Here is a 24,190-nt window from a genome sequence, read left to right as displayed (position 1 = left end):
ATTTGAGGATTCTTCTCTGAAGCGTGGCTTCTACAAGAAGTCCGGCCATCAGTGGTCTAATTATCGCAAGAAGAAGATGCTAAATGCCAGAGAAAAGCTGAATTTGTAGCGACAGTAGTATTTGGGGCAGTTTTTTCCGGCGAAGGAGCTGAGAAAGTTGCTTCAATGGTGGTCAGGGGAGGAGAGCACTCTCAGCAAGTTGTTTCCAATATGGGAAGAATCCCTCACGCTGAGAGGGCGCAATTTCCTTCCACGAATAAAGGCTTAACGACCGGGACAGTTATAGAAGGTCCCTTGACCAAATCTCCTTCGGTTATGGCATTTGAGTTAGACAAGGATTCCCTAACTAATCTTCCTAAATTGATTTTTCAAGATAAGGCTAAGGTGGAAGTGGAATCTCAAATCCGTATTTTCAAATTGAGGAGATCTCAGGATTCCTCAACGAGTGTTGCTTTCCCTCCATCAGTGCAAAATGATCTAGTGATAGATGCTCAGAGTAGACTGAGATATCACCAAGGTGAATGGCTTAAATCTGTGAACTGTTGTCAACCGTTATAGGAGTAACCACCCGCTGTCCAGATGAGGGAATTACCAACTGCCCAGCAAATGAGCCAGGTGGCACACCAGAATTTGAAACTCTCGCTGATCCATAACGGAGTTAATTAATATAACTGCCATCTTCTCCAGCAGAGGTTTGCTTGAGATGTGATGCCATGGAATGGGAACCGACCGCTGACCATACTTTCTTTGATGTCTCAAGCTGTCGAGTAGGAGGCAACCCACGCATTGATACACCATAGCGGTTTTGAGGACTTAAAGGACATTCATCCAAATCACCACAGCCATGAACTTGGTGATGATTACTTCTATCATCAAAAAACTGCATACACTTCTGTGAATCATGCCCAATTAAACCACAATAAAAACAATAATGAGATAAACGTTCATAAGCAGTCGGAATGGTAATACGAAAACCACCTCAACACTTGACATGTATCATCGAACGTAAACTCTTCCGAATATCCATATTGATCCTACATCTGTATAGCACAGTTCTCAAACCATTAACGAAATAAGTTGTTAACATTAATAGTTGGGGGGTGCCAAATTTCTATGCAATACCCAACAAAACTTCAGTGGCTCGTAGATCAACAGGGACATCAAGACATTGTATCCAGAAAACAAGAAGAAAAGTTTATTTCTTTTGATTTCTCTTCTATCCATTTCTAGTCAACCAAACACAGCCTTACTGTTATTTTTTATGTTACATTGCATCAACAAAACCAACGAATTTGACATCCATATGCACCCAAAAGATCAAAATTTATAACGGCAGATTTCACCTGTAGCCATTCTTATTAAGTTTCCTCTCACACTGAAAAATATAAGAACAGATTTTACCCATAGAAATTGAAAATTGAAAAGTGCCTAACAAAACAAACCTTCCGATAAATTCAGCTTGTGCCTTACAACACACCTACCAATAAATTCAGCTTGAATCATTCTCCTTCTTGACTGGTTCAGAGCTCACAATAGGAAGGTTCCTTCTGTATTGGGGGGATGTCAACCTCCTTTCCAAAGGTGTCTTCCGCTTGCTAACAACGAACCGGTTCACCCCTTTCCGCATCGGCATTATCTCAGGGAAGTCTTCATCAGGGATATTGCTCAACTCTGAAATGTCTTTGATCTGAGCAACCCGCCGAAACCATCTCTGTTCCTTGGCCTCTTGAGACATATCCAAGGGATCTGGTTCCTTCACTGCTGATCCCTCCAAACTCTCACCCGAAAATCCCCTATTCCAACTCTCTTTCCCATTCTGAAGGTTCTGAGGTTGCTGGGATGAACTCCCTATGGCACCTCCTGTACTTCCCTTCCAGGAGGATCCAGTATTCCATCTTTCCCTGCTATTAGTCTGCAAATTATCAGATTTTGGAGTAGAACTTCCCATGGTTGGTGACCCCATATTCCCTTTCCAAGATGATCCACTGTTCCAACCCTCCCCATTATTAGTCTGTAGATTATCAGGTCTGGGGGCAAAACTTCCCACAGTTGATGCGCTATAACCAGCACTTTCTGCACTCTCCCTCCGAGATGATCCACTATTCCAACCCTCTCCACTACTACTATTCTGTAAATTCTCAAGTCTTTGGGCAGAACTTGCCATGGCTCGTACCCCATAACCAGCACTGCTATTGTTTTCACCAAAGCTATTTCCAGCTTTGGTAGTGTTCCAGCTCTCGCTGCTGGTATGCTGATTCTCCAACCGTTGAACCAAAGTACTGGAAGCACCCCGATCAGCAACAATACCCGCGGCAAATGACTTCTCCAGAACATTTGGAATGCTTTCAGCTGTCCCAGAAATAGAAGTCTCATTCACAGCTTTCTCTGCTGAAGGTTCTTTTTCTGGCTGCTTATCCTTCTTAGCAAAATAGTCTGGTGGAAAAGGAACAAAAGGTACAAAGTTAGTATTGCTTGATTGTTCCATGGCCATGCGTCTTTTGTACAAGGGTGAGGTCAACGATCGGTCTTTCTTCTTGCTGACAACAAATCTGTTCCCCCCTTTGCGCATTGGCATGATTTCTGGGAAGTCCTCATCAGATATTGCACTTGAGAGATCTGTAACATTATGTAGCTCTGCAACCTTTTTAAACCACCTCTCTGATTTTTCAGCCTGATCTTTATCATCCTTGCCCTCAGTCTGATGTAGTGGTTTTTCTGAGAGCTGCAAGCCATCATTTGGTTTACCAGATTCAGCACTCGCAGAAAAAGGTCCTGATGGGTTGCTTGTACTGGCAGCAAGTAAATCATGGTTTCCTGCCACTTGTTCACTTCCTGTCTCCGATTTTTGAGGTTTAGCGAACATATCTGCAGGTAATGGCACAAAAGGAACATAGCCAGAGTTGTTCCGTTCAGAACATCCATACTGTGGAGAATCAGAACTTGAGAATGAGGACCTCTCTGTTCCAGTGATTTCTCCAACAGAGCTTCTATTACCACCAGTCTCTGAAAGAACTGAAGAACGGCCAAGAATCCTGTCCAGACTCTGGCTTATTGATGTCTCCCGAGTCTTGCTCTGATTTACCTCAACTCCATCCCTTGCCTGAAGATCATTCTCGTCAAGGGTGCTATCATTGCCCAAATTTCTGCGGTATTGCGCATTAACCAACCTTCGTTCTAGGGGTGTCTTTCTCGTGCTGACAACAAACCTATTGACTCCTTTCCGCAAAGGCATGATTTCTGGAAAATCTTTATCAGCAGCAGCACTGTTCAAGTCAGAAGCCTTGTCCAATTGGGAAAACTTACTAAACCACCTCTCTGCCTTTTCATTACTGTCACCAAGCTTACTCTCAATATTAGCCATGTTTATGTTGCTTCCATTGCTGTAACCCAAAACAGACCTTGGTGTCATGGCACCATATGTGGCCTCTCCAGGTCGCGGGCAATCACACCTTAAGCATACTGAATTTCTCCCATAATTGAAGAAATTACATCTGAGAAAAGTGTCTACATATTGTTAAGAATCAAGACAAAAACAGAATTCGGCATTTTCAGACAAGGGGAAATAAGTTAAAAATAGCTTACTGAGGGCAATCCCATTCTCCACCAGTCAGCTGTCTCTTGGGTCGTGACTCATTGCATTCTAGGCACTTCATGTTCCTCGCGAAGTTCATGAAACTGCACCTGCCAAAGAAAGAAGATGCAATGATGCCATTACACAGAGAGAATACAATGAGGTCACTCATGAGTTATTAATTTGGAAAATAAAATTTGAATACGAAAAACAGAACATAGGAGATAAAGAATTTTTTTCAGATTATCAAGGGTAGGTTACCCACAGACCCCCTTTTTTCTTTGACAATTAGACTCTTGAACTAAGAAGGCCACTAAGAGAGGGCTGAATCAGTGGTGCCCAAAATTTGATCCCAACTCCCACATTTCCACAACTCACTCATTAGCAGTCACTCGCACTCAAACATAAGGCACACACACATACCCACATATACACACCTCGCAACCACATACACTCACAAGTTGCAACCATGTGGCCAGGACTACCATGTGTACACAATATACACATCACCCTGCAACAAACACATATGCCTACCAGCAGCTACACATCATATATCTCATCCTCCACAAACCATCCTGCAGAAAATATAGCAATGCATATACGCAAGCACACACCACAAGGAGCTATATGTGCTTCGGTAGTGTGCCTACATCCACGGTGCAAATGGCCTAACTGGACTAAATATAATGCACAATACAAGTTCGTGTCACACCCACGACACAGGAGCACTAACCCCTCAGTTTGTGTAGCATCCACTACAAGGGAGCACCTACCCCCAACTATCAAGCACCCACTTCATAGCTCAGGAATACAAAGATAATGGGCTTATATGAAATGCCCCATATACAAGCTCAAACCATATACAAATCCCACCCACTAGACTTCAACTCTTCAAGTATCACTTAGGCAATTTATCAAACACCTAGCCTACAGTGAAATACAATACAAGGGAATTATGCAAAATGGTTACCTACGCCGTTGGGTAACCCCGCAGGAGATATTGTGGATTGGACATCTCCAATCAATGAAGCTCTCCACTTCCTTCTCTTCTTCTCTTCACAAACCCTTGATGATATCTTGAGGAACTTGAAGAATCCTTCACAATAACTCACAATCAAGGACTGAGGTGAGGGATATCTTCTAGGGCTTGAAGGTGGGAGACTCTCTCACTCTATATTCTCTCTTCGTCTCATTAATATCCTCTATGAGAGACTCTCCCACTCTATATTCTCTCTTCCTCTCTCTAATATCCTCTTCTCCAACCCATGAGATGTCTTCTTGATTCCTATTCACCAAAACTTAACATGAGAGCTTGAAGCCATTAAAGGAGCTTGAATCTTGGAGATGCTAGGGTTCAACCTCTTGGAGCTCTCTCTCCTTCTCCTTCTCTTCTTTTCTTCCTCTTCTTTTTTGTTTTTCATCTCCCTATTCTGTTTTTCCAAAGGGTTCTCAGATTTTTGGCTGGAGTACAAGTCTCTAATCTAAGAAATTTAAGTTTGATTTTAGTAAGTAATGGAACATTATTATGAAGTGTAGGCTTTTTTTTTTTTTTTTTTTTTTTTGTGGATGAGCCAAACATATAGGAGAAGTACACGTTGATTGATTCGGACAGTGAGTGAAACTACACGATTCGTCTATTTATTACTTTGTATAAATCTTCATTACTTACTGTTTTATGAGAAACTCATGATTTGAATGCATGATATTTTAAAACATGTTCTATTATGCTACTTTGCATGATGGTTTTGCTTTATAATTTGATTTACTGTTTTCAAAGCATATGTATTTAAAGCATAACGGTTTATTTGAAACGTGATGGTTTTGTAAGTATGATGAGACCCAATGTTTTATGAGTTATGACATAGATGAAATATTGTTGTGGATTGATGGACTGCGACCCTTCCAACAGGGGGTTATGCGTTGGAATGGAATGAGGAGCACAAGAGGCAAAATCATACGATAAGGATGTGACCTCCCTGTGTGGGATAAGCTGTAATCCAGATTTGTGAGCCAAGAGCTTGATGCTCTCATTGCCATTATTGTGGGTATAAGTACTGAGGGGTGAGGCAAGACCATACGGTAAGAACGTGACCTCCATGTGTGGGATAAGCGGCATGTCTATTTTGTGAGCCAAGATCGTGAGTCTCGTTACTAGTGACTATTTCTTTGATTTTACGATGTGATAGCAGTGCCACATTGAGACCCTAATGATTACGGAATACAGACTATGGATTGTTATATGGACATTAGTTTGATAAGCATGATTTGAAATCTGTTTTGTTTATGAAATTATATAAATATACTATCTTTGTTTTGAAAAGCACGTGTTTAATCGCTACTATATGGATAGTGTCCCCCCCCCCCCCTCCCTCATTCACTAAGCTTTCCCAAGCTTACCTACTAGTATTTTTCAGATGACATTGTTCAGCAAGAGCCATGCCAATGCAATGAGTGCATGGTGAATGTTGAGGATGATGGTGATGCTGTTGAAGAAGATCATATTGAGCTAGTTGAGGAGGATGTCTGAAGACTTTGATTTACCAATGATGATTTCATTTATTTTAGTTTGGATGGATCGAGATTTGATAGTAATTGGAGTTTTAGGATGATACTTATTTTTCGCTTTGAATTTTCACGGGATGTAATAGACACTTAGTAGTTACGTTAATCTTTACTTTGTGGTGCCACCAGCACATTGAACCATAGGCTTTTAGTTCCTATTGAGATTTGGGGGCGCTGTTTTCTGGGTGGGACGCAGGGGCCACGCCGCGCACGCCTGCCAATGAGACCGCATGCGGTAGCACAAAAGCAGGCGGAATTTCCGCCATACATGGGGGCATGGCAGTCATTCCAGCCCCTGTTGTGCGTGGTCATGGCCCCTGCGTCCCACGCAGAAAACTTTCTCCCTGAGATTTATTATTAATTAAGACTTCTGCTGTATTTATTCCAAGATGTGATGATGTTAGATGACTTTTGAGATATTTGGTCAGGTTTATCATGTTCACTTCATGACCCATATTCAATCTTGGTTCTCTTGATGACCCATACTCTTAGGGTGGGGTTTTGGGGCATTAGCCGCGTTACATATATAATGCACAATAAAAGTTCGTGTCACACTCACGACACAAGAGCACTAACCTCTCAGCTTGTGTAGCACCCACTACAAGGGAGCACCTACCCCAACCTATCAACCACTTGATAGCTCAGAAATACAAAGATAATGGGCTTATATGAAATACCCCATATACAAGCTCAAACCATATACAAATCCCACCCAATAGACTTCAAGAATTCACTAGGGCAATTTATCGAACAACCAGCCTACAGTGAAATACAATACAAGGGGATTTGCCAAAATAGTTACCTAAATTGTTAGGTAACTGCCGGAGATGCTGTGGATTGGACGTCTCCAATCAATGAAGCTCTCCTTTTCCTTCTCTTCTCTTTATCTTTTCTCTTCACAAACCCTTGATGATGTCTTGAAAAACTTGAAGAATCCCTCACAATAACTCACAATCAAGGAATGGGGTGAGGGCAATCTTCTAGGACTTGAAGGTGGGAGACCCTCTCTCACTCTATCTTCTCTTTTCCTCTCTCTAATATCCTCTTGTTCTCCAACCCTTGAGATGTTTTCTTGATTCCTCTTTACCAAAACTTTATATTAGAGCTGGAAGCCATTAAAGGAGCTTGAAGCTTGGAGATACTAGGGTTTCAACCTCTTGGAGCTCTCTCTTCCTCTTCTTTTCTTCCTCTTCTTTGTGGGCTTTCCTCTCCCTATTCAGTTTCTCCAAAGGATTCTCAGGTATTTGGCTGAGAAATCCATCCTTTAAACATGCCAAACCCGAGCTCATTTCCGCTCCCGGTCGATCCGCACATGGTTCAACCACCTTCTGCACACCATCAAAAAAACTGCCATATCTATCTTGTTCGATGTTGGATTGATCAAATTCCTGCGGCATTGGAAAGAAGACTTGAAGATCTACTCTTATGTTTTAAAGCTTAAACACAGGTGGAGTTGAAGACATCAGAAAATGGTCCAGAAGTCAATGCAAGTGCAAAACAAGTGTTATGGACACCATGCGCTGCATCTACGTTCAAGATCATAACTTCCTTGTCCAAACTCGAATTGACCGGATTTATGAGACACTACAAATCTTACTCATAGGTCGTCTTTTAGTTTTGAGCTTCAATTCAAAATCAATGGAAGGTTTCCAAAACTAGCTCTAAAGTTGCTGGATGTGCAAAACATAGTGTTCTGAACCACTGTGTCATCTCCACTTGCCAGGTCATAACTCATTCATCAGAACTCCGATTAACTTTATTCTTTCGCCACATGAAAGATAAATCATAATGCTACAACTTTCATGCTAACACCTTTAACTCAGGTTTAGTGCACAGGTTCCAAAACTGAGCTTGAATCTGATGCATGTGCAGAATCATCTTCCTGAAGCACACATGCCATGTTTGATGATCAAGTCATAACTTCCAACTCTGATATTGTATTGATCTGATTCTTGAACAGTTAGAAAGCTAACTCAGAGGCAAGAATCTTCTAGTTTTACAATCAACTGATCTGCCTTGAAGACAGCTCAAAACTGTAATGAATGTCTACACCATGCAAAACGCCACTACAAAACAGCATGAGAGAAGGATCGATAACTGGTTCGTAGTGCTCTGACACTATGTAACAATATCAAGAACTAAGAACCAGCAATCAACACTGCAAAGAACAGGTAGAAGAAGAAGATGATGTGCCAAAACTGAGACTGCTAGAGACTCAGAATCAGCGTACTCTAGCAGTCTCCCAAAAATTCTTTATATAGATAAAGTACACAATGGAAGCCAAGCTTCCCGTTCCTAGCTACAATCGAACTCTAAAAGATGAAACATACTCTAACTAAAATACTTTAACCTAAGCAACCAAGGAAACAAATCGTAACAGTATTGCCGCCATACATAGTTATACTGTGGTACACATATTGTGTACCCCATGGTAGAATTATGATCATTGCATAGATCATGACAGGAGATTAAAGGAAAATGCTAGCGCATTGGGAATATGCATACCATCCTACATCCACCAAAAGAACAAGGAGAGTATCATATTACAAAAACTGGAATAAGTCCGCAAAATTGAAACAAAATGAAAGCAACAAAGAGAATGGCACTGACCAAAGGAAAAGAAAAAATTTATTCATATGAGCTACTCACCTTGCCTTATCGGTAAATTTGAGGTTTGAATACAGGTTGCTAAAGACAAATTTTTCTTCGTGCTACATGGTGCGACTCTATATATGGCAGCATGACTCCCAACAGACATTGGTTCAAGAAACTTAAGAGTCTGATCTTGAACAAGACAGTGGGAACCTCCTTTAGATTTACCCCTTAACAGATCCTTACCGCCACCACTTGTTATAATTTATAAATCAACCAAACTTACAATTTCATAAAACCCATTAATCTTCAGCCAACATACTCTATTGAATTTCAATAGCCATATTACATTTGTCTCTTTACCAGCCAAACCTAATTTCTGGCTGCCCACCGCAACCAAACCCAACCCCCCACCCCCCAAAAAAAATATTCCAAAACTCTCGAGTGAAAACCCAAGCTTCACTCTCTTCACCAGGGGGTTTCTAGAGCATAAACCCTAACTTTTCAGTTACTGCCTTTTCTGTGAGTAGGATATGGTACATGATCGGGCCACATTTATGCGTAAAAGTGTTATTTAAGTTTTGATTTTAATTAGAAATTTATCATTAAATTGATTCCACTTCGCTATTTTATTGTGATCACAGGATTCCAAGGGTGATCGGGAATTTTGAGATAATTGGTTATAGTTGCGCGTGCTTGGAACTCTTTATGGGATTCCAGAGATTTTGGTACCAATCTGGCACAGAAGAGATGTGATTGAAGGGTAGAACTGGATTTTCCAAGAAAAGAAAGTAAATAAATAAGGTTTATGAGAGAAGAGGGGAGAGTCATGTGCTGCCCATGATTCCTCTCTCCTAATTCCCCTAAGATTTATCTCTTCCCTTTTTCCCTCCACGTGATCTCTCTCCTATCTCTTTTCCTTAAATCCCATTCCTTTCCTAATTGCTTCCCATGGCTCTCTCCCATCTCTCCTAAAATCCAAAAATCCCATCACCACTTTCTCTCTTTCACGTTTTCCCAAAATCCCTCTACAATTCTATCACTCTACAATCTTCTAAAAGACTACCACGGTTCCCTATCTTTATTGTTATTTTTCTCTCCATCCCTCTCTCCTTCTCTTGTTGTTTTCCTTTTATTTTTGGATCTGGAACCAACAGCCATCCACGATCCAGCATAAAGCAACCCCATCCATCGTTCCATAATTATTATTCTATTCCCAATCTCTTTCTCCTTCACGGGTTTTTCTGGACAGCATTGCGCAGAGATCAGCACCATCGCTTCGTTGCAGCCTCGCTCCATTATCGTTTCAGCAGCTTCACCGCATCACCGTCCACCTGCGTATTGTGTTCCATGGAAGATCACCATTGCTGCCTCCTGTCAATTAGTCCCATGAGTGGCTAAATATCTTTTGCCTTTAGGTGTAGATGAACCTTTGACAATTGTTATTTAATTTCTGGTTTAAGCATACTTGATTGTTTGATGTTGAGACTCCCTTTGTGGATGATTTTAATTGAATTATTTAGTTTAAAGGATGTGCTTCTGTGATTCATGTTTTCTATTCAAACAATAGCTTTTATTGAAATTTTGGTTGCGCCGATGATAGCCTATAACTGACCGAACTAAGCGTGTTAAGCGTATGTGAAAGACGATAGTGATCGGCAAGATAGTTTATAACTAGATGAACTAAAATTATCATCGTGTGGTTGCATTAGGCTTGTAGCTATAATGAACCCAAGTATGTGTCAGAGTTAAATAATCATGTCAATGGGGATTTGAAACCTAAAGGCTGTTTTTCTCATTAATTCTCATTTTTGTTAATTAGTCGTTAATTTAGTTTTAAATTTTGCAAATTGCTTTTCAAAACCACTTTCATATCATCTTTGTAGATTTAGCCTTCTAGTTCCCCGCGGATTCGATCCCTTCTTACCGTTATTCTAGCAGTAATATAGGTTTAATTTTGATCACATAGTGACACGATCAGTACATTTTCAAGGGCCTTGCATTAGAGTTGTAAAACTACCAGAACTCATCATTATCCTTAACCTTTTCATCCAGATACTCCTCCCTCCCCCCCCCCCCCTTTTTTTTGTTAAAAAAGGCACAAATAACGTAACCCTGAATATGTTCATACTAGTACAGCTTATTGTTATCTATGCAGCTATACTACTAGAGAGGTACATCCTCGTGTTGAAGATTTGAGAGCAGGTTTCAAATACAGTACATACGAAGATCCAAGTCTTGTACTACAGAAGTATGGGGCATCTGGAGCAACAGGAGCCATTTAATGCACTAAAATTGAGTGTTCAGAATACAGAGCACAGAAGGAAGCTAAGCGCAAAAAATAAATTCCATTATGATATTTGATACGAAAAAGATCAAATAAAATAAGAAGAAAACTGACACGGTAAACAGAAAAATAAGACTTACTTCAGGCAAATCCAGTCACCTCTCTTCATTTCAATGTTTGGACCAACAGGCCTTGGGGTCTGTCCATATCTATCAGTAGACTGATTTGACATTGATCCAGAAAAGCTCAAACCCTGGTCAGTTATACTTGCATCAGCCAACTGACCAAATAGGTTACGAACAGATGATTCAACCATTTCTTTATTGCTGAGGTTGACCCTGTCTGCCGCAACAAAAGGACTGCATGCATAGCTCAACAGAAACCGCATCAGATCAACCATGTCCGCTCTCTCAATTTCGAGCCCCTAAAGTTCCAGGTTTCAGAGCCGTCAAGAATAGGCCAAGTGTTTCTGTATGACGTGAATTATACTTCAAGGGTTGAATAAGGAAATATAAAGCATTTTCAATTTTGACATCAATCAAGACATGTAGCAATGATTAGATCAATAATCTAATTGAAATAAATAAATAAATAGAGTTCTCGAAGCCCTAGTGTAGTTTTTAGTTTCTGTTTTAGGGCCTCTTTGGTATCACTTTTCATTTTCATTTTCTGACACATAAACGTTTTTACAAGTGTTTGGTACAATTTATGGACCCTATTTCTATTTTCAAAACATCAAAATAATTGAAAACGCCTCCAAAATGATAATGGACTCAAGAGTTCATTATGGATTATGGCAACGATTTTGTGGTCATTTTTTCGCTGACTTTAAGTAGCACGTGCTTATAAGTCCCAAAATAGAGGGTAGAAGTGTCATTTCCACCTTTAATTAGAAAAACAAGTCCTGACCGACCCCTTCTTCTTCTTCTTCTTCTTCTTCTTCTTCTTCTTCTTCTTCTTCTTCTTCCTCCTGCACCCACCCGCCCCACCATCCTCTGTTCCACCCCTATCACCATCCACTCGCTCCTCTTCTTCTTTCAACAACCCCACTCGCCCCCCACCCCTGCAGCAACCCAAACCATGGCCGCTGACATTGCCCAGATCTGCATTTGGTAATCTCTTCTTCTTTTTCCTTACCTGCAATCTCTCTTCTTCCTCTTCATCTTCTCCAATATTCCGGTATCCAATCTCTTTCTTCTTCTTCTTCTTCGAGAAACCCCACCCCTGCTGCTACGGCATCAATTGAGCTACCATTTCCGGGAGGTGGATTCACATCGGAGTTAGGCTGTGGGTTCTCACCAGGGAGCTACCTCCTTAAGAAGAAAGAGAGAGAGAGAGATAGGACAAAAAAGTTGGCTGGCTTTCATTAATGACCCAAGGTCCATTTAAATACACTTCATCATATGTGTAACGTGTTCTCCCTTCTAACATTTCTGTTATTCATCAGCCTATCCCTTCCTTACACATAATCCTCCAAATTAGCAGGTCTTGTACGATGCCTTGTGCTCCTTCTCAAGGGCTGAGTCATGGCGGTTGCTTAACGTTTTGTGCCAGCTCCATCAGGTTCTATGCCAATTGGTTCCACATGTTCTTGAGAGATCATATTAGTTTCACACATTCGAATGCTGAACAGGAGATCATCTTCATTAACACTCCTCCTAGCTATTCTCCTCATGCTGTCTGTCGTTCTCTTGATGCTTCTCGCGCTAGGAATTTTTTTCTATTCCGGTCAATAACGGTGATTCTCCGAAAGCTAACGATCTCAGTTCGGTCCGCCTTCAGAATGTCATCAAGTATGTAGCTTTGAATCTGTTGTTATTGGAGTGATATGCATTTGATGTTGAATTTTTGGTCTGTTGTTAAGAAGAAGAAGATGGAAAAGAAATCAGGTGAAGAAAGACGGTTTCATATTGGGGAGGAAGAATGGGTGAAGAGATGCCTTCTTCACCCACCACTTAAACTACATATGGGCTTTGGGTTTGGGCTGTCTTAAAAAATTGTTATAAAAATCATTTGCAACAAACCTATTTTTCATTCTACAATCAATTATATTTTGTAGTTACCAAACACATTTTATTTTTTCATCAAAAATGGTTTTCAATGATGATTTTTCTAAATAGGAAAAAAAACAAAATGAAAAGTGATACCAAAGAGGCCCTTAGCTTCCTCTTTTTTTTTTTTTTTTTTTTTTTTGGGGGGGGTGGTGTCTCCCGGGGGTTCGGCAACAAATTTTTATTTACTTACATTAGAGAAGGGGAAAAAGGCATACAATATATCCCCCATAAGTTCGACAAAAAACAATCCTATAAAATTGTTGAACATAGTTACCCAGGCGACGCCATGGCGTCCAGACACCTTGATCGCTTCGGACGCCTAGGCGGTAGCCTTGCCACCATGGCGGTGTCGCCTTTATTATTGCCCCTCTAAAACGCCATGGTCGCCTTCCCGCCTTGCTAACTATGTTGTTGAAGATTATCGAGTAGCCAATCTCTATCAGAATATTGCATCTGATCGAGATTCCCTCCTCATATTTGTTTCCTTCACTTGTTCTAAGAGCGAAGAATGGTCCTAGTTTAAGTAGGACTGTTTAGTCCTAATTTACTTATGTTTTACTTTGATTCCTACTGTAGTTAGGAGTAGGTAGTTTAGTTTCTGGTTTATTCATATTTTAACTAGGATTCTTAAGTTAGGAATGCCCCATTTATTTGAAGTTTCAAGTATATAAATAAAGGATGGGTGAGGGAGACTGTCAAGTTCGATCACTCTCTTGACAGTTCTCTCTTCTCCACTTCTTCTTCTCTCTCCATTCTCGGTTATGGTTTCTTCATTGTTTCTATGGTTACAAAAGCAATGTCTGGCAGGATTTTTATTATTCAAGTTCCCACAGGTTTGACTAGAGGTCAATACCTATGCTCCACAGGGGAGGACTCCTAAGGTACGACTTCAACTTCACCACTCCAGTTCTTTGATCAATAGAGTTGACAGTTTTTCCAACCAGAGGTAAACTTATCCTTAAGAAGCCCAACCTCCCCTCCCCCCCCCCCTAGTACATAGTAGGATAAGCAATCCTACTCCTAAATCTCCAATATGATGATTCACATAATATCATTTATTCCTGCCAATAAATCTGTATGTTCTTTAACTGATAAAGGTGTGACCTAAATTTCCAAGGGGGAGGAGGGAAAGCAATTAAGATCATTTAATTGCTTGAAAGATGTTGTATAAACCCATTGAAGGAAGCAGAATGGATTTACAAGCAATGATATTCAATGATTTTCTGCTTTAATCAGTTTGATGAGGATCCGGGGTCCCAAACCCTTATTGGATCGCTTGTGGGCCCTCTCAAGTGTTAGATAAATCAAATCACAAGCACTACTGGCAAAACAGTAAATAACTTAAGGGTTTAGAAGAACAATGGCAGAATGGTAAATAACTGAGAGTTGTAATGGAGTGGCAGTATCATAATTAAAGGGAATCTTAAAGGGTAAATAAGGTAAACTAGAAGAGAGGACAGAATTGAAACTACTTTTAAAGAATAAGGGTAATCCAGGTATTGAGACGAAATAAGTACTTAATAAGGGTAAGGATTACGAAAGAAGTGCATAATTGGAAAGTGGGGTAAAGAGAAGAATCGTGCAAGAGAGGACCACCTTCAAACTCCAGCCGAAACAGGGAGGCGGAAAAACCAGCAGGGTGTCGAAGAAGAGGGCTCCTTCAGTGCTGCTCTGTTGGCCCTAGGGTTTCAAGGGTAAATAAGTGATGGAAAGACCTCTGGATTGCACCCCAACAGAGATCCAATCGACCACCAGATTTCTGAGATTGAAGGACTGGAGTTGCACTTGGCGGTAGAACAGAGACCAGGTCTGAACCTGACTTCGAAGGTTCCCAAGGGAGAAATATCCGGGGCCAAGATTCTGGAACTATAGTTGCCAGTAGTTAGACTTCCTTCGACCCAGATTTCACAACCAATCGACAACGATTAATAAACCAGCAAGGCTCCCTCTTGATTCTGATCTGTTGTTGTTTAGCGCCACAACAGATGAAGTCTTAGAATATGTGAAAGAGAAGAAAGAAGAAGAAGAGTATCTCGGGGAGAAGAAGATGAGAGAGAGAGGGAAGGTCACGCAAGGCCACGCAGGCTAACTTCAAGCAAAACACAGTTTTTTTCATCTCATTCTGTTTTTAGGTTGGTTACACAAGAGTATATATAAAGACTTGAAATAACTCCTACAGAAACTCTGAAATTGACTTCGACTCTACTTTGGACTCTAAAACTCAAACATACCTCAACTTAAACTCTACTTCTATCTACGGCTGAAATAAAGAAAGAAAATAAATAAAATAATTTCTAATTTATCCAACGTCTATCTGCATCACAGTTTCAGAGGCAACTTAGAAGAGACCCTTTATGGCAGATTTTATGTGGCATATATATGTGATACCTCACAAATCTACATCCTAATTTTGCTAAATAGAGGCCTTAAACTTAGGTGAGGGGATATTTTTTCAACCCATCCTGATGTCACCTAATAGTAGATGGCTCATTGCGGCTGGAATCACTTGCTTCTAGTTTGATTGGTTTATGAACTTTCACTTTGTAACCGTCATCACATGAGAAGTCAGATTATGCCCAACAATGTTTTCCAATGAAAGAATCTGGCACCATCCCAACGTCCCAGCTGGTGTCTAGAATTTTCTCAGAGTGATAATATGCTTCCATTCAGCCTGACACACAAGATAAGTTGATTTTATTCAATCCTTCTCCAGCCCATTCACACAAAAAAAAAAGGGTGGTCAGGATGAGATTTATGCCAATTCTCCCAGAGTTCATTCAGCCTCTAAGATCTTGAATATACAACTACCAATCAAAGGTCTCAATTGTTATGTGAAAGAATCCAAAAGAAATGTATGGCATGACAACTCCTGGTTGTGTCCTTCCATCACAACTGGAATCTTGGATTATGGGTGACAATCAGCCACGCAAATTTTCCATTCAGTCTGACAAACAACTGATGAATACAGGTAAGTTGTGATTCCATTCTCATCATACTCACCAGCACATCCACCATGGATGAGACACAGGCCAATTTTCCTAGAGTCAGGGTTTCAGAACTCGTAATCGGTAATCGGCCAATGCTGATTCCGAGTCAAATCTGCAGGAATCAGTGTGAATCCACTGGATCGGTCAGTGCCAATTCCTATACAAATCGACCGATCTGATTCCAATTTTTTAAACCATGCCTAGAGTTCATTGGACCTCAAAGATAAGGAACAAGTACCTGCCTGCCCATATCTCAATCTTAATGTGAGCAAATTATCCATAAGAGACTGCTAGTTTATTCAAATATCTAAATGTTGCATTTTTATTACCGTCAACTTGATCTAAAAAAGGAGGTTAAGATTTCAATCAGTTTTCATTTACAGAGAGTTGGTCATCTCCTTAACTGCTCCCGGATATGGCAAGAGAGAAATATGTTAACCGTTGAAGAAAACTCTTCCTCTACACAGTGTTACATTTTTTAACTTTTTCCCTATTACATGCAATCTGTGCCTGTGGTCTTATGAGTTATGACTTCTGGATACCCTAGTCCCCTCACTGATAAAATAGTGATGGCTTCATGAATATGAGATTTATGACCAAAGATTTCTAGGGTTCTTCTTTCTAGAGCATTAAAAAGCCCATATTATAAAAAAGTCATCCTGCATCTGAAACCTATTTTTCATTGCTCAGGAGTCGGGACATTCTTCTTAGGGCCTCTGATGTTACTGTTTGGATCAATGCTTACCCTAGGTATTGTAATCCAGTATCCCATTAGCTGTTTGTGGGCACCTTCATCACATGTGACAAGACTTGTGGTAAGATAGAAAGATTTCTGCTCGGATCAATTTGTGAAAGAATAGTAGTGAATGAGAAACACACTAAATTGAGAAAAGCTCAGTTCAAGGCTCTCAAGATTTCTTTTGGATGAAAACCAGCCAAGAGGTAAAAGTAATAAGATGCTTCTTTTCATATGAGACACAACCAGTTATTAGCTGGGATCAAAGCTTCCCTTTTTGTCTCCAAGTTCAATACCAATTGCCATGGTAGGAGAAACCCAGGCCAGTGCTACTGAGGGTGCCAATACTCCATGTACCTAGGATTGGCTTGCAAGGGCAAGTATTGTAGAAGGGGTTCAGCTAACAACCACTCTACAGTAGGATAGATGACAGGCTGCAGCAGGACATCAAAATAGCAATAAAACCAGAATTAGTAACTTAGGAGGTAAAGATCAAACCAGCCAACAGATGGCCACCAAACTTAGGTTGAGTGGAGGAGATGCTGATCAGGTCCTTTGCTCCAAATTACAGCCAATTCTAATGGATGAATATTGAGTTACGAAGAGGACTTAAAATTAGAAACCAATCTGGCCAGCAGTTGGGGAAACCAAACAGAGTTGATTGGTGAGAAGGTTGTACTCTCCAGATGCTTCGAATATGGCCCCAATAAGTTCAGTAGCTGAAGGGATCTGAAGCCTTGCATTTGCAGCAAAATCAGCAGATAAACAGAGCCGCAGGGTGCAATAGTCTTTCACTAGATTGTGTAAACAGCAGCCACAATACTTGGTGTTGCATGCGGAATCGATTCAGGTCTTCAAGGACTCTCCAGCAGCAATAGTTGCAGACACAAGAGACAGCAGCAAGCACACTCGATTGGGAGCACAGGAATAATAAAGAAGAGAAAATAAAATAGGAGGGAAGGATAAGGAGATTTGGCTCTCTCAGCCCTAGGATTTTGGCTCTTTCAGCCAGGCCTCCCAGCCCTTCAAGTCTCTCACATGGACAAGAGAAAACTGGCTCAAAGCAAGAATAATCAACTTCATTAAATCGTTCCCGAGGCTACTAAGAGCCATTACATATGTAGGCAGCAATACCTTGCCCCTCAAGTAAATAGAAAATAAAAAGTAACTTGCTACTAAGTAGCTTACAACCAATATAGACACTTCCTAAAAAATCTAGCTAACTTATTTCAAAATAGAAACTCCTATTTTAGAGAACAAAATAATAACAAACTGAAATTAGAAACTACCTAATATACTTTCTAAAACTGAAAATAGAAACTAAACTATGGCAGCATTAGGATAGAATCTTTCTCCACTTGATGGGCCCACAAAATCATCTAAAAAATATCCCCACACAAGGAAAATATGGGCTGTCACACTGTTCACGTGAACAGTGTTTTGGCCTCTTCTTCATATTTTGTCCTACATCTGCAAGCCTAAATAACTTAGAGCAAAACCTCCACCTCACAACCAAATATTCTCACAGACAACAATATTTAACTTAATTAAAGGTTCGCCTTTAGACCAGTTCTTCTCTAAAAATTTTAGCATAAATGTTTGAGGTTCTTGAACCTGACAAAGAATTTCATCATATTCCAAAGGAGATTGGAATATATCCACACTCTTCATAAGACAAAGCCTTCAAGAGCTGTTTGTTTACAAGGTTTTGTGGCATGGGCAGTGAGGCCAATTTTCCATAAAATAGTGTACTCCATGGCCTGTTTGGAGCACCAGGGTGGGAAACACACACCAAAAAAAAAAAAAACCTGTAGGCCCCATGTAGGGTCCTATTTCACCAAACCCACCCTCTTCAAAATCCCACAAAAATTGGTGGGCTTTGCCGAAAAGATGAAAGAAAGTTGGTGTATATCTCAAGTCTCAACGGTCTGATTTTGCAGACCCGTCTTCTTCGTCAAGAACAATCAGACTTTGAGCAAGCCGCGGAACTGGAGAAATTACAGAAAGGGAAGGATAAGGGAAGAAAGCTAACCATGGAGTATGGAAACCAGAATCTCCAAAAGGATTGGAGATTCATCTATCTGTCCCTGCCAAATCCTAAACATCTACAAAGAGTAGATAATCATTGCAATCTCCAACATCCCAAGAATCAAATTGACCAGTTTCATTTGCGACACTAAGCAACTCCTCACTATTCTCTCCATTATATAAGGTATACAATACACCCATTAAACAATCAGATCTATTTCGCCGCATTCAATCATTCAAGAGCTTGAATTTCAAAACCGAAAGAATGGTGAAGGAACCAAAAATCCCACCCACATGAAGGAATAATGAATTCCAAATGTACACCCTTGAATTCCAAAACAGAAAGAATAAGGATTCTCAATGGAATCTGCACCTATTCTAATCAGCTCCGGTGATGGCGAACAAATTCAAGGCAAAACTTCTATATATTCCTTCGAGGCTTGCGATTTCTTCCAAAACTTTTATAAGAAGCCTTCTTCCGGAATTTAGATTATCCTGTGGCTGCTGAAGCAGAATGAAAGAAGAACAGAGGACAAGAGAGCTTCGGCTCTGACCTGCCTCTCCCATCTCTTCATTTGTCCTGCGGTTCTCTATCTCTCTCTTCTGTTTCCCCCTCCAAAACATTCTCACCCAACCAAACGAAATGGATGTGGGATGCTACAAATGACTCTCTTTCCTTTCCCTCTTATCCCACCCCACTAAATGTGGAACGCACTTCCTAACTATCCCACCACATACTCCCCCGCAAACAAACACAGCCTCAAGGGAAACTGAGGTTTCAGTTAAAGGCAATAACCTCCTAATGACACTGCCAACAACAATGGAAAGCAAATGAGATTAAATGACGAATAACCACCATTAATGAGATGTTTCCTCACCTTCATAAACCATTTTGGGAAAACATTAACCAACAATTCATCCACCTCAGAAAACCTACCATTAGCAATAATCATTGAAAGCATCCTTCCATTGTGAATAATGAATAAGCTAAATGTATTGATTTAGGGCTTGGATCTTCACAATACTCTATAATCCTCTACCTGGTTTCAGTAATTCCTTCACACTCTTCCATATTACCAACAAAGTATCCTTTTATCACTCATCTACAAGACTTTACTGTAATTTAAAATTTAAAATTCTGCAAAATTTGCTTAAGTTTTCCACAGTTTAAAGATACACACAATTACCAGCCACTTATGTAGAGAATTTTAATTTCCCGATAACAACAACAGACCACTGTATGTATCTGTAGCAGGCTCACTAAAACCACCATGTTAAGTCAAAAGGCTTTCTAACTAGAAAAGAGGATCTATTATTTGTGTGGGTGGGTGGGTGGGTGGGTGGGGTGGGGGGGTTGAATCGGTTTTCTATTCCATTTCAGTATGATGAATAACTGCCATGTTTTTTGTGGTACAAATAGATCGAGTTTAGTAGTATGTCTCAGGAAGAAAAAAAAAAACAAGACGCGGGAAAACACAGACTGTAATATTATACTGCCAGTGAAACCTCGTCAGCACAAAATAGTCAATTAAGCTTACATTGTTTCCCCTGCCTCGTAGGAATGACTTCATTCGTCTAGCTGAATCCAAGGCATTTTTGAATAGAAACGGTGACCCATTTTCAATGACCACCTCAATATCCTTTATAGAAAGCGATCTGTAGCAGACAAATTCAAGAAAGAGAAACATGAGAACCCAACCATAAGGCACCAGTTGGTTTTTACAGTCAGAAAGCTCAAGGTGGATAGGTAGAACCCAAAATAATAATAATAAAAAAAAAAAAGCGATTTCCTGTCACTCTGATACTGAAAGTGAGTAATTGTTTCTAAGTAGAAGAATCCTTCACCCACCCCAAAAGATCCCACCGACTCCGAGCAAAGGATAAACAAGCACTGGCAGCACATACGAAGTCCTCTGGCAGATTTTCATCCAACAAAAACTCTCCATCCAATGCCACAGGCGAAGAACCCTGATGGTCAAAAAAGCCACCGGTTCTGAGATTCTCAAGCAGCTTCGACCATTCCGGCCATGGATGCGAAACCCGATAGCTGGACAGAAACCCTGAGGATTCACCGGAATAATCCTCCCTGACACTACTAGTTTGGGTGTGAATCTGCTCAGAAGCTTTGGTTGGAAAACACGAATGGGGACGAGGGTCCGAAAAGAATCTCCTACGATGAGCGGCAGAGGAAAGGCAACCAACAGAGACGCTGGAGTAGCGGGCAAGGCGGAAAGCGGAAGCACGAGGGTAGAGGAGTGGAAACGGAGTGCTAACCAGCATCAACAACTTGGACTGGCCGCCCATCGGGACTATCGAAGCATTGGATAACACCGTAGCTGGAAACTCACGGTGCAGTACAACTGAGATGTGTCGCCGGACTCAAAAACCCTTCGGAAACTAGTGGATAAAACACGAATTTCGCCCATGAGAGAAAAAAAAAAAAAAGGGATTTTTACAAATGCCCCCTGAAAATGTTCATTTATCCAAATGCCCCATACAAATTTTCTAATTGTAAACTTCCTCTACTTTTAAAATATTGTAGCAATTTAATCCCTGCCATTAGTCTTGAAGTTTTGTACAAAGGATTGATTTTTTTAACTAGTCTTAGACCATTCTACCCTTTTAAGGGTAGAATGACCAAAATGACCTTCTAATAAAACCCATCTAAATTAAAAAATAAAATGACCAAAATGCCCCACTGATAAAAACTCATCTAAATTAAAAAATAAAATGACCAAAATACCCTCATCCTCCCTAGCTATCTCCACCGTCATCCATGGTCGGAACCCAATCGCCTGCACTACCGCTGCCAAGTGTTTCAGAAATCTGATTTGTAGCAGCCCTTTTCGTTGAGTCCAGTTTCTTGTATTTTTGGATTTTCCTTTGCTTCATCTTCATTTCTCATGGTAAAAATAGTATAGCAGCCACCTGCACATTGAAGAAACACTCTGGAAACACCGAGCCCATCTACTCAGCAATGTACAAGCACAAAGATCAGTGTCCATGTTACAGATAACTCACAAGACAACAAGGGAGAATGACTACCCAGTCAAAGCAATTGTCTTCACGACTGATAATTAGCACAGCATCTCAATTGCAGCGGGTAAAATGCTAAACTTCATCGGAAGAAACCCTAGATGTTCCCCATCAGACTGCACGTAGATGCTATTGCTGCCTACAATTTCCACCACTTCAATAGTCAGTGCACTGCAAGAGCAACAGGATGACATAACTGCTAAGTGTAAGGATATCAAATACCTGGCATGACAGCCTGGGATTGAAGACTTCACTTCAACCCAACCCCTGCTCCCACCGAAGCTTTGACACTTCTCAATGGCAAATGGATTCTTGCAAATGGATTTTTCAAAAAATAGATGTAAAGTTTGGATTCGATACCATCTCTCATCAAATTTTCGATTTGCAGAAGAAATTACGATTGGATTGATGGGTAATTATAGGGTTTCGATTTTAGCATCTTCCCCAAATGGTTTAGGGTTTGATTTTCAGTTTCAAACCCTAAATAATTTGGAAAAGATGAGGGCATTTTGGTCATTTTAGTTTTTAATTTAGATGGATTTTTATCAGTGGACCATTTTGGTTATTTTATTCTTTAATTTAGATGGGTTTTAATAGAGGGTCATTTTGGTCATTCTACCCTTTTAAGAGTATAATGGTCTAAGATTGATAAAAAAAGTCAATCCGTTTGCACATTACGTTCAAGACTAACGGCAGGGACTAAATTGCTACAATGTTTTGAAAGTAGGGGGAAATTTACAATTAGAAAGGTTGTAAGGGGCATTTGGACAAATGGGTATTTTTAGGCGGGTATTTGTAAAAATCCCAAAAAAAAGAGGACTAGAACCAAATCGACCAGAATTCGTTCGAAATGAGAAAATCGGCCAGAATCAGTTGTGATCGATCACAACCAATTCACGATTCTTAACTATGACTAGAAACGAGATCAGAAGAGACTGATTCATAGAAATCAGAACCGTCATGTATGAGAGAGTCGTGGGGTGGTTCAGATCAGGATCAAGGCAAACTCGGTCTGATAACGAGTCGCACCCTATATTAGGTTCTAGAACCCGTACATGTATTAGTTCAAAGGTTAAACTATTAGATTCCACTTTAAATTGATCAAACCAAGTGTTGGGTTTGTGTCAGATGCAGTCCGAGGAAGATGTTAGGTACTTCAATCCATCCGGTTAAATCGAATTTCAAACCATAGACATGCTAAATGATTCTCAAGTCAAATTCATCATGAAAAAAAAAAAAACATTTTTTGGTAGAAATCATGAAAAACTAAAAGGGAAGGAAGAGGAGACTCACATCAATCCAATTGTATTGCATGGTTAGTAAGGGGAAATATGAAATCTTTTTTTATCCTCCCTTAAAAATATCCACACCTAAGTAGCAAGTCATTCACCAAAAAAAAAAAGTAGCAAGTAGGGAAAACACAATCCAGAATTCCAAGAACATCCTGAATTCTCCTTTTCGTAACTGCAGAAAGAAACCCCATGAAGACCTTGCTTTTATCAAGATTGATCTTTTGCCCTGAGTACGCTGGATAACAATCTAGGAACTCCTTGAGATGCTTGACCCCTCTCAAATCAAAGCATTTCTTGACCTTGGAATCCCCTTCACCAACCCCTTTTCTCTAAGATCTATTAGGCCACGACAAAACACCTCCTCTGCAAGAATGAATAATAAAGGAGATAGAGAGTACCCCTATTGAATCCCTCTTTTAACTCCAAAAAATCCACCAGACCGTCATTAATAAGGACCGAAAGTTTTGTCGAAGCCAAGATCTGACGAATCCAGTCAACCCAAACTTGAGCAAATCCAAATTTTCTCAACACATCAAACAAGAATCCCCATTCTAGAGTGTCATAAGCCTTTTGAATGTCAAGCTTTAACCCCATGTTATCACTAAAGCATATAGAAAACATTATATTAGTGAGCTCCGATGCAACCCTTATATTGGAGAAGATGATTTTTTTCCCTTTTGAAACACACCCTGCTCTTCAGATATTAGCTTTGGCATTAAGGAAGAGAGGCTTGTTGCCAGGATCTTGAGAATTAATTTTTTTTTTAAAATTCCCTAAACATGTAGGATGGTATTGCCCAACCTTTCTATCTAATTGTAGAATTGTCTGTCAGTTTCATATTCATATTCTGTGGTAAACATGGAGATTTGTCAGTATATTTCATCCCTAGAGGCATAGATTTTTTTAGGTTTTTGGACCAAATTTACCACTCTGTACTTGTTAAATGTTTCTACTGAGATATTCTTGCTATTTTTGTAATTTGTTGCAATTTTTGTGCTTAGTTCGTGTACTTTTTATGTATTAATTCTACAGATGCCATTGCTTT

The 24,190-nt window shown here is 40.2% G+C and overlaps 1 protein-coding gene across 3 annotated transcripts in view; it reads right to left on the bottom strand.

Moving 5' to 3' along the window:
* LOC122651439 (zinc finger protein VAR3, chloroplastic-like) overlaps nt 1–21,157 on the bottom strand; it is a 37,001-nt gene extending 15,844 nt beyond the window's left edge. The window contains exons 1-6 of one of the 3 annotated variants that reach the window (XM_043844822.1): nt 20,667–21,156; nt 20,356–20,473; nt 11,153–11,436; nt 3,583–3,681; nt 1,468–3,491; nt 1,390–1,404 (exon numbers count right to left, since the gene is read on the bottom strand). In XM_043844822.1, the coding sequence (XP_043700757.1) occupies nt 1,490–3,491; nt 3,583–3,681; nt 11,153–11,436; nt 20,356–20,473; nt 20,667–21,121 (2,958 nt within the window). In that variant the 5' untranslated portion in view covers nt 21,122–21,156 and the 3' untranslated portion in view covers nt 1,390–1,404; nt 1,468–1,489. Of the gene's footprint in view, nt 1–1,352; nt 1,443–1,465; nt 3,492–3,582; nt 3,682–11,152; nt 11,437–20,355; nt 20,474–20,666 lie in introns of those variants that run through there. The other 2 variants (XM_043844821.1, XM_043844823.1) reach the window with 2 other exon arrangements.
* Nucleotides 21,158–24,190: the final 3,033 nt, after the last annotated feature.

This window comes from Telopea speciosissima, chromosome 2 (assembly GCF_018873765.1).
Source record: "Telopea speciosissima isolate NSW1024214 ecotype Mountain lineage chromosome 2, Tspe_v1, whole genome shotgun sequence".
NCBI lineage: Eukaryota > Viridiplantae > Streptophyta > Magnoliopsida > Proteales > Proteaceae > Telopea > Telopea speciosissima.
The sequence above is the reverse complement of the archived record's forward strand: the minus strand, read 5'-3'. Positions and strand labels throughout refer to the sequence as shown.